The sequence below is a fragment of the Rhodnius prolixus genome, unplaced genomic scaffold (genome assembly GCF_049639745.1).
Source record: "Rhodnius prolixus isolate KJV_2025 unplaced genomic scaffold, Rpr scaffold_13, whole genome shotgun sequence".
Taxonomy (NCBI): domain Eukaryota; kingdom Metazoa; phylum Arthropoda; class Insecta; order Hemiptera; family Reduviidae; genus Rhodnius; species Rhodnius prolixus.
In genome coordinates, this window is record NW_027411583.1 from 12776447 (window position 1) to 12791488 (window position 15042).

At 37.6% G+C, this 15042-nt stretch overlaps 1 protein-coding gene across 4 annotated transcripts in view; it reads left to right on the forward strand.

The window, feature by feature from the left end:
* Positions 1–15042, forward strand: part of ssh (Protein phosphatase Slingshot) — a 176889-nt gene that overhangs the window by 132113 nt on the left and 29734 nt on the right. For all 4 annotated transcript variants that reach the window (XM_074116372.1, XM_074116373.1, XM_074116370.1 and 1 more), the window contains 2 exons: positions 305–488; positions 14822–15000. In XM_074116372.1, the coding sequence (XP_073972473.1) occupies positions 305–488; positions 14822–15000 (363 nt within the window). The remainder of the gene's footprint in view (positions 1–304; positions 489–14821; positions 15001–15042) is intronic.

Sequence of the window (15042 nt, forward strand, 5' to 3'; positions counted from 1 at the left end):
GTTCAAAGGAAATCGATGTAGCCATTTTCTCATAGAAATCTCCAAAAAAACTATAAGAAATTCGGATCCTGGTAAAGGCCACTTCCTGAATGGACGCAGGGGACCCCTCCCCCCCAAATAGGATATTTCAGGTGAAAAGAAGATCCGGAAAGTTAGACAAGACCGCGACTGCACCAGCAATGCGTGGAAGTAATTACTAAATATAATTACGATTAGTGACGTCATTAGTAGTGTGTATATTAGTTAGATTCCTCAGCTTATTCAATCATATAGTTTAATTTGTCTGTCTATCTGTGTGTTGCAGTTTAAGCGAGTGTTACTTCGCAGGTAAAGGCGCAGCGGTAGTGTTACCGGCCCACCATGACCGTCTGCAACCCTCACCCACCGACCCTCCTATCAGCACCTCGTCTTCTACTTCCGGCTCCGACATTCAGCATCACCTGCAGTCCATGTTCTATCTGCTTAAACCTGAAGAAACACTCAAAATGGTAAGTTCAAACTTTGGATTTGCAGAGCTGGTGGAAAACTACCAGATTTGATGATTCCTTTCCTACTGTATAGCATTTTATCACAGCTATCTGAAGAATATTTTGAAAACACTAATTTTTTTAAAAGTAAAAATTCCATGTTTTATTTAATCTAGATGTAGTTGGAGACTCTAACAGACGCTGGCGTCACTGCTTGTAGAGACGCCTGTGTCGCCTGTTTTCGTGTTAAATGAAAAGTGGACGAGAGAATAATACGTCATGTTCTTAGCTCTGCTAGGGAATGTCTGAAGCATCATTCAAGTTGCTGTAATAAAGCTAACTTCCGGTCGCAATCTTAATATTTTCCTTAAAGACCGGATATATTCCTAGTAAAAATTCCAAACATTAAAAAAATCTACACGCACACTTGGAGGAAGTAAAAAAAAGCCAAAACCGTTATGCAATGCTTACTAGATAGTTAATAAAATTTGTTTTTTAAACAAACGATGGCAGTGTCTTATATTTTGCGCTGATTTAAGCCAAGTGTTCTGTTTCTCCATTGAACGGAACTTGCACATTGAGCTGAGTGTGTCGTCACATTGACAAACAGCAAACTTCCTCTCCACCGCCGCCGCCGCCGCGTCCAACTTGACAACTCCATATTTGGTATTATATTTGTTCATTTCTCCTCCTTCGCCTCCCTTCCCCTACTCTATGTGTTAGTTTCCATTGAAGACAATTTTTTTGCCCGCAAAATTATTATTTTTTCATTCACCATTATTTTTGTTTATCTTTTAATTTTGCTTATCTGGTCATTTCCGCTGAATACGCAAAACTGGCTACACTGTTGGTGGCCTTGTACAAACTTCCTTTAAACGTCATACAGCTCGTAAAGAGCGAAGTATCATCATTCATCAACTTTTTTTAACTTTGTGCTTAATCAATTTGTATTAACTGTAAAGTCGTCGATCTTCTTGGGCTAAGTGAATCACAATACGTGATCGCAAAGCTGAGGTACTGCTCCCCGGAGCGGTCACTTTTAAACTTTTCCATCCACGCGTAGAAACTTGCCCGCAATTAATTGCCGTATTCTTTGTTCTCACGAAAGAATATTTTAGACGGTTTGTACACTTCGAGCGGACACGTCATCTAAACTAGATAGATAGATAAAAAAAATACTGTATTTTATGTATTTACATATTACAGGGGGTTCTGTTTGTGAGTTAAATTCCATTAACAATCTGGTTAGTGTTCACTAAACAAATAAAATTATTCCTCAGTTACAAAAATAAATTATGCATAAATAAATAATATCTAATGACAAAAAAATTAAATAATGAAGAAAAATAATAATAAAACACTTAACTGAACGCACGACTTACAAAATAAATTAATTAATTAATTTTGACCAAACTTAAAATTATTACCATGATATTCAGACTTAAATACATTGAATAAGGTTAAACAAAATTAGTTTTATCTTTTGAATTAACCCTTTCCAGCTCGATGTTGGCATATGGCAACACTAGTTTAATAGTTATTTATTTAACAAGTGTGGAAAGTAGTACTTTTCCTCACGCGAGGCAGGGTTTGCACGCACGAGCAACTGCAAATTGCCGAGTGTGAGGAAAATACTTTACACTCGAGTTAAATATTATATTTTTTCTGCAACCATTAGATTTATTAACTAAAAAAATTAAAAATTTCATTTTTACAGTCTACAAAAAGTAATTTATTTATTATAAACATTTATCGTTATATTACAATTATTTACATTACTTACGTATTTACATTACTTATTACATTTTCTGCTGTTTCTTTTATTGATGGAGGAGTGTTTTCTAAACAGGAATCACTAGAATCCATTTTAAATTTCTATAAGGTAACACTATAACCTTTTTAACTGTTATAATTAAAAATATCTAATTATTTATTAAAGTATTATTTTTATTTCTATATTCCTTTCAATTTTTATTTTATATTTTTAATATTCGTTTTTTAATTATTTAGTTTCGTTAAATAAGCTTATTAAAGTTTTACAGTAAATATTTATGTTAATAACAAAACTTCTTATATCAAGTTTTTCCACTCACTAGTGAGGAAAGTGACACTAATAGGAATTTTTCCCCACTAGTGAGGTAAAGTTGGGCATTACACAGCTGATTTTAATTGAGTAATGAGAACATTCCTACATGGTTGCAGAAAAAATATATTATTCCATACTTAATTTTGGCCAAATAATACAATTGGCATCGTTTTAGTTTTTTTTTTTCTTGTCTGTTGGGGGCAGCACAAGTGAAGTGAGGCACTTTTTTTGTCTGCATTTGGTGCGTCATCAAAAATGTTTTACGTAAATATTAATCGCTAACCAGCTGACTGACTCTTTTTTCATAATGTTGCCAACCGATACTTATAAAAATTTAAATTCCCTGTATTGAGCGCCCCTCACTTTCTCCAAATATGTTTTCTATCTGTTTATTGAATGTACCCTCGTACAATACAAATTGTAAGCACTAAATAAAAGAGAAATACCCAATATAAACAGTTTTGCGATCTATGAATGATTGTCCAGCTGATTGCCTAGATATACTATCGTAATATAATTTAGTTACAAAAGCTAGCCATAGTTGTAAACTTAAAATTACTATTCTGTTACTATTTTTAGAGCTACACAATTTTGTACTTGCTTTTTTTTCCCTTTGCCTTCTTGAAAATAACAGAGTTAGCCAACAAGATATATACAGGTTAGGCTGTATGTTTTTTGAACTTTCACATACGAACTTCAGACTGCGCTGCCATCTTGATATACAACTATCACTGGATCTAGTCAGCGCTAGCTTCACATTATTAAAAGAAATTTTAAAGTTCATGGAGGCGCATAGATGATTGGCTGATAATCTGGCCAACGCACCACCAATCGTATTACTGTTATTGTAACTAAAAATTACTAGCCAACCCTTATTTTATTGCTTTCTCTTTTGATTATTTGTTATTTTGTTTATAATTTTTTGTTTTAAATTTTGAAAGTTTATTTTTTTGGTTTGATAAAAATTAATTAGCTAGTATATTGTGCATATCGATACGTGTATTAGATATAAACAGATGGATTGTGGTGGCCATGATGGACGGACGCAAAGATTATACCAGTCGGTCCAATACACTTTCCTCAAATTATTATTGGTGGTAGTGATTAAACTACTACTCGTATAATATAAATCGAATTAGAAACACTTTCGCCGCAAACAATGCGTTTCTTTGTTGATCTATAGCGTTGTGTTTTTATCGAATCGTCTTATCGATTATTGCCTAGTTCAGCGCAATTTTTTTTTTTTTTTTTTTTTTCCAACTTTCTCTGCCAAATATTCTGTAAACACGTCATGGTACAAAGTTTAAAAACATAAAATCATTTAGGGAATTTCGAAAAAAAAAACGCAGAAAACTAAAGTCACTTCTGGTTGGCTGATGTTTGATCGTATTTTGACTTCTGAGTTGGCATCTCGCGCACAGCATGGAAGAGGGAGAGGTATTCATGTGGGAACATGAAATCGAAAATCTAAATGACAAGACAGTTAAGAGGAAATGAAAATTTAATGCGGTAAACGCAAACAGCTTTGCTCAGCTAATGCAGTTATAGTGTCGTCCTGTTTTTGAAGTTTCACGATGGAGGTTTCCAGGAAGAGGCGAAGCTCTGGGAGTGTCTATCCCAGAATGTTTTGTTTCTGGATCCCTTTTTTTTTCCTGGGCGTTTATTTTTGCTCCAATCAGCGCGTTGGCGCTATAAATAACAGTGATAACCGAGTAACATTGAATAACAGAAGTAAACGAGTGGAGAAGTTACCCCCAGTGGTAACACTCCCAAATATTAGGCTATTAGTCGCTCTCTTCACTTGAGAGGAGATCACGAGGCCACTGTCTCTTAAGGCGTCTTGTCGGGTTGTCAGGAAGAGTTCTACAAGAAAGATTTTTAGCTAGAGGATTTATATGAGATTGCAGGTTGAAGTGGAGTTTTCTGTATCTTGTTTTAGCAACTTGTGTGACGAAAGGAATGTTAAGGTCAGTGTGTATAGTCAGGTTGGAGACATAAAAAGGAGCGTGTACAATAGTTGGAAGTATTTTAGATTGTAGAGATTGAATCCTTTGGAGATTTGAGCGTTTGTTTGAACCCCACAACTCTATTCCATAAGCCCATAGATGGGTTTCAAAATAGATGTATAAATCAGTCTTTTGTTAAAAAAAAAAAAAAAAAAACTCGTAAAAGGTGATAGTCTAATTTGGGAAGACATCTGGAAGGTCGGCCTTCAGCAATTCAATTCTCCAGCTTGTCCCGAAACCATAACCCTAACGCATCTTTTGGGGGATGTAAGCCTTGGCTTGGCTGGAACAAGTTTGGGATTAGCTTAAGCTTTCTTTTATTTGAACTTCAGTTCCCTTCCAACTGAACTCCTAACCATTCCTGGTTGTCTGTTGGAGGTTCACATTTGTGGTGAGCAGGATACGGACATCTAAGATGCTAATTACTGGACTTTTCCCTGAACAACAACTCTTTTCTGGTCATTTCTCACTACCATGTCCGATTCGCGAGAGGTTCAACCCAAAATCCATATGGATCAAATTTTCCCCCCTCACCCAAAGTGAATTGGGCGAACATGTTTAAAAAGGAATGGAAATTGACGTCAGCTTCTCGGTTCTTTACGACCATTAGCTCACTCGCCTATCGGCTGTAGATACGACTAGTGGTTGATGTTGTTGCTCTACACTATTTAGGAGAAAGAACTACTTGAGATAGGGCCTAGGATCTCCTTAAATGGGTTTATTACCCCCAAATTAATGTATTTTGGGGCAAAAAGAAAAAAATCTGAAGCCCATTAAATAGTTTTCAAGTTCCATTGTACGTACTACTGACGAGTATCTATTAAGATAAAGAGTAGAATCTGTGCTGTCAGATATTCTTCAAGTTATGTCTTAAGAGATGTTAACTATTCATTTACAGGTCATTGAGCTGCCCCAGTAGTATTGGCTCGGCCAAATCATCTTTTCACCAGTTTTAAACTCTTCACATACCCTAACTGTATGGTTTATCCTAAATTAGCTTACTTTTCTAAGCCACATAAAGCCTCGCATTTCCTAAACTATCTGCCATTTTGGCAGTTTATTAGATTAACTATGACGGTCTCAAGGCCTACGCCACTGCGACCCCTTTGGATCTATTGTGGCTCCCCTCACACTAAAGCTCGCCCCTCCAGACCTGTCCTTTTAATCACACTCTCTTGATGCTGGAGAGCGACTCCCTGGGTAAAGCTCTCACAGGCCTTGGTTTTTTTCCTCCCCAGGAAAAAGTAACATTTTGGCAGAAACTGGTACAGCCTTGAATCTAGAGAACTATGTTTAAAAATGTTTTTTCTCCATAGAACCACCCGGGAGACCAATAGAAAATGCGTGAGTGGCTCCATAAACCAGTATCATTATTACGCTGATGCGTGTTGGAGCACTCGAACAGGTTTGAACAGGTTAGGAACTCGCAACAATGATACTTGCAGTATCATTTAAAATTGTCAAGTGAGCGGTTCAAATCAGACTTGAAATCGCTGTCGATAAGGGTCTCTGGAACTATCGATATACAAAGAAAAAAAAACATTCAATAATTATACAGATAATTAAATAGATGTAACAGCAAAAATGCTTTATTAAAACTTAGGATGGAAGATTTGCGAGGAATCGGTCAAATAAAACAACTCGTCTCTTTGCCAACGTTTCGACAAATACATTGTCCTCTTCAGGGGGACATATTGACTACATACTGACTGTAGTAAAGAGACTAGTACTGTATGTAAAGAGACGAGTTGTTTTATTTGAACGATTCATCGCAAATCATCCATCCTAAGTTTAACAATTTACGGTCACGAAACCAATATATTCATATTTGCTTTATTAAATCAATACGATTGTTCGATTTATATTTTAACGTAAACACCCCCCCCCCCCTCCGAAATTAACCAATCGGATCACAGAACGTTCTTCATTAAAAAAGGTACTAACTTTAAGCGCCATCAAAACTAAAACCTTGAAGGTTATGTTTACGTAAATATTAATCGAAAAAAACCAGCTGACTAACTCTCTGCGCAAGGTTGCCAACTATCACTTACACTAAAGTTTAAAATTCCCTGCATTTAAGAAGCGTACATCACCTTCACTAAATATATTTTTGTTATTATTTATTTATTGGAATAACCATCGTATTTATTTGCACGTACATTGTGTATAATATAATTTCGGCTCCTGTATTTCTGCAGTTTGGCCTTTTTTTTTACTAAATTCGCACTCACTGCGCAGCTTTCTTTTCGAAAACGATCAGCTGGTAACATTTAAAGTAACAAATTAGACGCTGAGCGCGGTGTATTCACCTGTTAGAAACCACTTTTACTTTTTTTATATATATAAATATATATTTTGCCGATCAGAAATCTCTTTTTAATATACTTAGTTGTTTCCGGTTTAACCTGTTTCAATTTACACTGTATAATATTTTTGAACTTATAATTTTGTTTTTTTGAAATTAAAGATGCTTTAAATGCACTTTTTCTCTCAGAGAAGATTTCACGTAAACAGATTTCTATTTTAAACTAATTACAGACGTGTAGGTATCATTAGTGGAGCATGCGTACCGATGTCTATTAGGAAACAATTCGTATTTCTACAGCAATTTAAGGTTTGAACTCGAAATATTTTCCAGGAAATACAGAAATCCGATTTATCCGGGAAAGTGACTTACTTCCGTTCTGCCCAACATTCTTGAAATTTAGGAATTCAGTTCTGATTTTGAATAAAACGGAAGTTTTCTTTTAAAATGTATTTTTTTTTTATACAGGGTGACCAAAGTTATATGCTCCACCCACTTTTTTTTTTAACGGCGGGAAATTTCGAAAAAATAAAAAACACGTATTTAATCATTTCTAGTCCAGTTTATTTTCAATGATTGACCCATTTTTTTAAACCTTTGTATCTCGAGATACAGCATCCAACTTTTGTTTTTCAAATGGAACGTTATATTTTTTGTTGCATATTTTTGTAGTATTTGAGCTCCTAAAAACAACAAATTTTTTTTTTTTCTGAAATCGGTTAGGTTTTTCAAAAGTTATGGTAATTTAAAATATGAAAAACAAATTTCAGTTTACTGTCAAAATTACGTTATTTTTTTTAAAGAATCTGTTCAAACTGGGCACCATCAACGGATAGGCAAGCCAAAACTCTGGACTCCCACGCTTTGCTTGTAGCAGCACTTATCGTGGCGAAGTCCAAGATCTAGGCAGGCTAGAAGTTCGACGTTCAGGTTGCTTTTTCTACAAACGTTTAGGTGGAGTTATAGGAAATCAACTAATCGGCCCATACTTCTACAGAGAGAGAACTTAACTGGTGAAAGGTATCCAACTTTTTTTTCAGAGACATTTTGCCAGTTCCGCTTGAAGGTGTTCATCTACAACGTCGGATAGATATGTATTTTCACCAAGATGGTTGCCCTGCGAGAGTGGTTCGAGGTTAGCTGGGCAGAAATTTCCATTAAAAGTGCGTAAGGACTCATTGTCCCATCCAATGGCCACCTCGATCTCCGGACTTGACCCAAATGGACTATATTTTGTGGGGATACCTAAAAAAAATAAAGTGTAAAGTATCCTTAATCCCGTGGCTTCAGTCGATGATCTGAAACGTCGAATTACTCTAGCCTGCCTAGATCTTGACTTCGCTACCATAAGTGCTGCTACAAGCAAAGCGTGGGAGTCCAGAGTTTTGGCTTGCCTATCCTTTGGTTGTGCCCAGTTTGAACAGATTCTTTAAAAAAAATAACGTAATTTTGACAGTAAACTGAAATTTGTTTTTCATATTTTAAATACCCATAACTTTTGAAAAACTTGACCGATTTCAAAAAAATTTTTTTTGTTGTTTTTAGGAGCACAAATACTACAAAAATATGCAACAAAAAATATAACGTTCCATTTGAAAAACAAAAGTTAGATGCTGTATCTCGAGATACAAGGGGTTAAAGAAATGGGTCAATCACAGAAAATAAACTAGACTAAAAATGATTAAATACGTGTTTTCTATTTTTTCGAAATTTCCCGCCGTTAAAAAAAAAAGTGGGTGGAGCATATAACTTTGGTCACCCTGTATATATTTATACGAGGTCTGTAAATTAAGTAATGAGATTGATTTTTTTAAATTTTTGTATTCAAAAAGAATTACAATTCTATATTGTCACCTTCAAATTAGAGCTGGAGACGTTTCTTCCACTCCTCGTAGCAGTGCTCGAACTCCGAGACTGGAATAGCCTTCAGCTGGTCTGTTACAGCCGTTTGAATGTTTTCGACTGCATCCCAAAATGAGTTCCCTTGATGTGATTTTTCAACTTCGGGAAGAGAAAAAAAGTCACAAGGACTCAAGTCAGGCGAATAAGGAGGCTGGAGGAGCCACAGGAATGTTTTTTTACTGGCCAAAAACTCTGGTTTATTGAAATTGTTGTGTGACAAGGAGCATTATCGTGGATGCAACACCCAAATTGTTCTTGATGTTTGGTCTCACACGAATGACCCCCTTTTTCGAAGTTTTTTCAAGAACCTCTCGGGTAAAAGTGTTGATTGACCGTTTAACCTTGGAGGTAGAAACTCTTTGTGGACGATTCCGTGGATATCGAAAAAAACAAATCAGCATGCATGTTTGATCTTCGACTTCGCCATCCTTGCTTTTTTGGGCCTTGGAGAGGTTAAAGTGTGCCACTCCATGCTCTGGCCCTTTGTTTCTGTGGGTCGTACTCAAACTCACCTGACTTGAGTCCTTGTGACTTTTTTTTCTTCCCAAAGTTGGAAAAATCACTTCAAGGGGAACTCATTTTGGAACAGTCGGAAAACATTCAAACGGCTGTAACGGCTATTCCAGTATCGGAGTTCGAGCACTGCTATGAGGAGTGGAAGAAACGTCTCCAGCACTGTGTGGCTTCAGAAGGAAGTTATTTTGAGGGTGACAATATAGAATTGTAATTCTTTTTGAATAACAAAATTTTAAAAAAAAATCAGTCTCATTACTTAATTTACAGACCTCGTATATTGTACATTGTCTAACCAGCTGTGAAATATAAAGGCGGAAGTAAGTTTCCGAATTTGAAGGAAATAGGCTGACCGGAAGTGTACTAAGTTGCAAGAGTTTTCAAGTCGTGTGAGTGTTCGCGGTGGGTTTTTTTTCATCTTTAATTGCCTCACTTTGAGCTTAACTTTTCTAAGAGCGTGAGTAGTCGATTGTCGTCAGACAGATCGATGTTTCATGGAGTTGATGAATTTAATTTGATGCAAGACACGTAGTGCTCTCTCTCTCTCTCACTAACACAGATAGAGAGAGAGAGACACTCTATTTGTCAATGTATATGTGCGCAGACTTTCTAATTGAATTGTCTGTGTATGTATAACGTCGTGGACATGTACAAACATGACAAATGTTGTCCATCTGTATGTGTACAAGGACTTCTCTTTTTCAAGTCTGTTATCTCGCCTGCAGGCCAACTTTCACCCAAAAATCTTTGTAACACGAGACACGCTGACCAAATAATTTTTTTTTTTCTTTTAAATTAAAAAGAAAAAATAAATACAAACTTTCTATTTGATTGATTTGACATTTTAAATACACACACTCACACAATCACGGGAATATTACACAACAACACTCGCGCACAATCAAGAAGGCGTTGTTGAAACATATGCTCGCCGATCATATGTTTATTAATAAATTGATTGATGTTATTTGTTACGGTGACCAGGGCCAGTGCCTTCTTGATCACTGAACTGTTTAGTGGACGTTCAATTATGAACTCTTGAATGGACTGGCACTCCTGTTTCTATTACTTTCTTTTACCTTGCTTGAATTTTACGTCTCTTCACTGTATGTAAGAAAAAGTGGTTTTTATGGTATAAATTGGATATTTCGCTTTGTCACCACCAGATCTGGGTGCCAGATTATGGGTTAGTATTTAGCGAATACGAGGAAGATGGGTTAGACGATTAGATTGAGAGGCCGATAGGTGTCAGCTCGATCTAGGCACAGCTCTCGTTTCCGCTTGGCCGGCTAATTAACAAGTCGACTGTGTCCATAGCGACGGCAGGTCCGTCCTCTGTTTTTGTTAGATTGTACCATCGCGCGCGCACCACCGCTGCTGCATATTCAACAAGACCTTCCCGTCCAATAGAAATGTCAGAAGATGCCACCATGGACAGTTCTACTTGCCGTCGCCAGAGTGCTCTCTCTCTCTCTTTCTCTCTCTCTCTCTCTCTATCGCGTCCATCTTCCTATCAAATATAGAAATCTGCCTAGCAATGATGAATGCACCATAAGAATGACGTAACATTTACATTACACTGAAGAGGAAAACGGTACTAGACCACAGTTCTAGAACTGCTCATGCGCAATAGGTGTACCAAGTTTTCAGAAAATCGTAGGATCCACTTTTTGAGAAACTCCCCCCCCCTAAAAAAAATAGATCAGTTCAGTAAAGTTTCACTTCCAATAAGTTTATTGCGGGTCCTATGGTGGCACTTCCGGTGAGTTTATTGCAGGTCTTGCGGTGACACTTCCGGTGAGTTTATTGCGGGCCCTACGGTGAAACTTCCGTTAAGTTTATTGCGGTTCCTACGGTGGCACTTCCGGTGAGTTTATTGCGGTTCCTACGGTGGCATTTCTGGTGAGTTTATTGTAAGTCTTGTGGTGGCACGTAAACCGGATATCTAGTGTGAACTTCCGGCGAGTTTTTGTCTTTAGTTCCGTTGCTCGTAAAAACCTTTTTTTGTTTTTTGGACTCAGAAAACTTCAAAGCGGTAATAACGTGAAATTGAAAAAATTGACGTGATGGCGTTACTCAGTCTTACCAAATATAAAAATGTATTTAAAGTAAGTTCGACCAACTTATCAAAAACTTAGAATTTAAATTTTAGTTTTAAAATACAGGTGTAAGGCTTGACTATTCCGGCTACAGGTTTCTGCAAGTTCACGATGACAAAGTCGTATTCCAAATTGGCTTGTAAATTTTGAAGAACTCATTTTTAAAATTTTGCGCAGTCTTTTTTTTCTGCGGCTCCCCCCCCCGCCGCTAGTAATTTTAAAAACTGAAAATTTTGTTGAATGAATTAACCACAGTCTCTCCCCCCCCCACCACCGCCGACTATTTGTGTCGGTTGAACCCTCCTGTTGTTCATAGACGAGCTCTAATAGAAGCCGCGTGCCAAAACTCTCGTAGTTCGCTATATAAGGCCGGCAGAGAGCACTGTCCTTGCGCCCCGAGGGAATATTTATAGTCCGGGCCGCAGTGAGGGGAGTCACTCTTGCTCCCCAATAGGTGTTCCCCTCCTCTCTCGTTTCGTTTCGTCGATTTTTCTACAGCGACTTCCTTCCCCTCACATATTGCGAATTACAACAAATTTTTTAAAAGTTACCATTTTGATTGTAGCTAAATATTCAGTAAGAACTCGCATCATTTCCAATTAAAATGTTCCAGCCCTTATCGATCAACCGGAAGTGATTTTCTTGGATAGAGTTTTCTCACTTCCTTTTACTTCCATCGAGAGGAACTTTGCGCCAGTGACGAACTTCCTACTTTGCAGGAAGTTGAAACTTTAAATTTCGATCTGAATAGGACTTGAACGATTCAAATCTCTGAACCGGAAGTACCACTTTGCTATATGAATTTTTCGCTTTTTTGAGATTTTCCCCGGAAACGAGTTTAAAGGACGATTTTTTTTTTCTAGAGCAATCTGAGGTATTGTTAGCATTTCAAGAATTCAAGTAGTAAGTCGAGTTCGCACCAATTTTTTTATTTTTGGGTACCATTTTTCCTGGATTTGGTCCAAAAAAATCTTCTACCGGAAGTTCGATTTTCAGCTTCTCGAGATTTTCTCTCCAAAATGTCGTTTAAAAAAAACAAAACCGGCTTTTCACCAACATCCTGTGGCTTTTTCCAGTGCACTGCCAGCCATCCAGACTGTGTTCTTCTCTCGTTACAGACAACTCTGTCCAGAGCTGAAAGGTGCTCCTATGAACCAAAATTGAAAAATCGTAAGATGCCAGCGGCTGAATTTCAATCTGAGATCTCCGTGTTGCAATCCAGTATACTCTAACCACTGAGAAAATCCCTAAAAAAATAAAACAAAATGGAGGCTATTTATTTCTTTAAATATAATTTATTTATACTGTAATTGCCTTGTGTAATACGTGCAATTATCAGTTTAAGATTTTGTCATGGAGAGAATGCTCCACTCTACTCCTTTGTAGCAGGTGTCCGAATGTCAGGTTAGGTAACATTCTTCAGTCTGGAATTCCATGAGATTATTTCTAGATAGTGGATAAGGTCTGTGGGAGCATCCTAATTTACAGAATCCTCTTATAGAAGAAGTGTCACCATGAAAGCGTAAGCTAGATAGATGTGAGTCAGTCGTATTGTTTGTTGCCAAGGTCTCTCTAATCAGCTGATAAACTGAATAGATCTCTAGTGATGACTTAATTAGAGTAAGAGCGGAGGCTGTTTCATATTTTTAAGCCTGCCATGATTACGAGGTGTGGCTATTAAATAACGAGACTGATGCTGTAAAAACATTTTATTTTAAATTTTGTACATATTTAGTTATTATCACCTTCAATATACACCTCTCCCCTATCCCTACAACGCTCCATGCGAATTTACCATTGTTCGAAACCGTGCTGGAAATCTTTTTCTGTTAGCTCCTGGAAGGCGCGTACCGCTTTTTCTTTCACAGCTTCAACGGACTGTGAAATCGTGTTCCTTTTAATGCAGATTTGACTTTGGGAGAACAGATAAAAGTCACGTGGGTGGGGGTCAGGTCAGGCGAATAAGGCGGATGAGGCCTAAAACTGGGATGTTGTACTTGGCTAGAAACGTCTTGCGACAGACAATGCAGTGTGAGCCGGCGCCGGTTGTCTTGATGGAGAACCCTGTGACTTGTTCTTCCACAAATCGGGTCGTTTTTTTTCCTTACTCTTTCACGGAGTTGAGCAAGCACCTCACCGGTAGTAATGTTGATTATTTATAATCGATATTTTCATCCGTTTTGGATGTGGAAGGGCGACCCGGGCGGTCATAATCTCCGACGTCTTCTCGTCCATCTTGGAAAAGCTTGAACCATTCAAAAACTTGCGCACGCCATAAACTTCTTTTAATAAAAGATCAAGTTTCAGTAGCGGTTTTACCAAGTTTTGATGTGAAATTTCACGACAATTCGTTGCTCTACTACATGTGTAGTATCATGTTATCGGCAAAACGAAACTAACACCTCTTACCACAAACGACGGTTCCGGTCAGACAGATTTCTCTAAAAAAAAAACACGTGAAACGCTGCACAATCGAAAGAGAAGGCTTTACGCTGCACAGCTGTCGTGGTCGTTAGGATTTGGCGCATGCATAGTTTTTCTGTAGCAGCATCAGTCTCGTTATTTAATAGCCACTCCTCGTACCTCCTTCTCTAACTGCTCGTTAAAGGAAGAGACTTAATTATTTTACCGGATGAAGCTTACTAATTACGAAAAAGCGGACAGGACAGTGAGCTTTTAGGAAGAGAAAATCTAAGTGGCCAGGCTGCTGGATTCGAACCTGGGATCTCCGCATGAGTATCCCCTTACACAGTCACCACTTTTCTTTCCAGACTCAGGAGACCTCAAAAGACGGCTATTTCCGGTGAAACTCGATCTCATTAGCTATGATCGCAATACTTCCCCCTACTCTATAGTAGGAGAAGGAGCGAGCGAGATAGAGTGAGACAGAGGGAAATCGACTCTGTAATTATTGATTCGTATAGTTTATAAATTGGTCACGTATCTAAGAACTAGTAAATAATAACGAATTGAGTCACTGTGTAATCGATATCTATAATTGATTTTCATAAACATTTTTCTACGTAGATGTAGAACCAGCAGTTTGGGAGGTAATTTCCTTTAATATTTATTACGCCATGATCGTAGTCATTTGAATCGATTTGACATGAGAACATGGCAGTTTAATTTTTTTCTATTGCTATTTCTATTCGTAGTTATTATTACAGGAAATTGTATCTATTATTTATTAGTTCTAGTTTTATTAAAAATAAAATCACCAATTGATTGATTTTGAAATCTTTATTAGTGAGAGAAGAGAGTGCAATCGAAAATGATTTCGATTCCTCACCGAAAATGTCCGGGTCCAACAAAGTGTGTGTGTAGAAGTTGATCACTATGTTCGTCTAAGATTTCGGTCAGCTTAGTTCCAATACCAGGAAGTGGGGCCTGGCTCCCCCCCTTAAGTCATGGAAAACTAAAGCAAAATGAATTTTTGTTGACAGGCTGTGAAGTTGGAGTCAGTACATCCGGGTAGGACACGCTACCTGGTGGTTGTGTCCAGACCTGGCAGACAACTGACCGAGGAGTCATGTCTGTTGGGCATCGACTGCAATCACGCCACCACTGTCGGACTGGTCTTGAAGGTGTTAGCTGACACCGCGATCACGCTGGACGGAGACGGGTAAGTAAAAGTAGTAGAAGAAAAAGGAAGTAGTTTTACAAA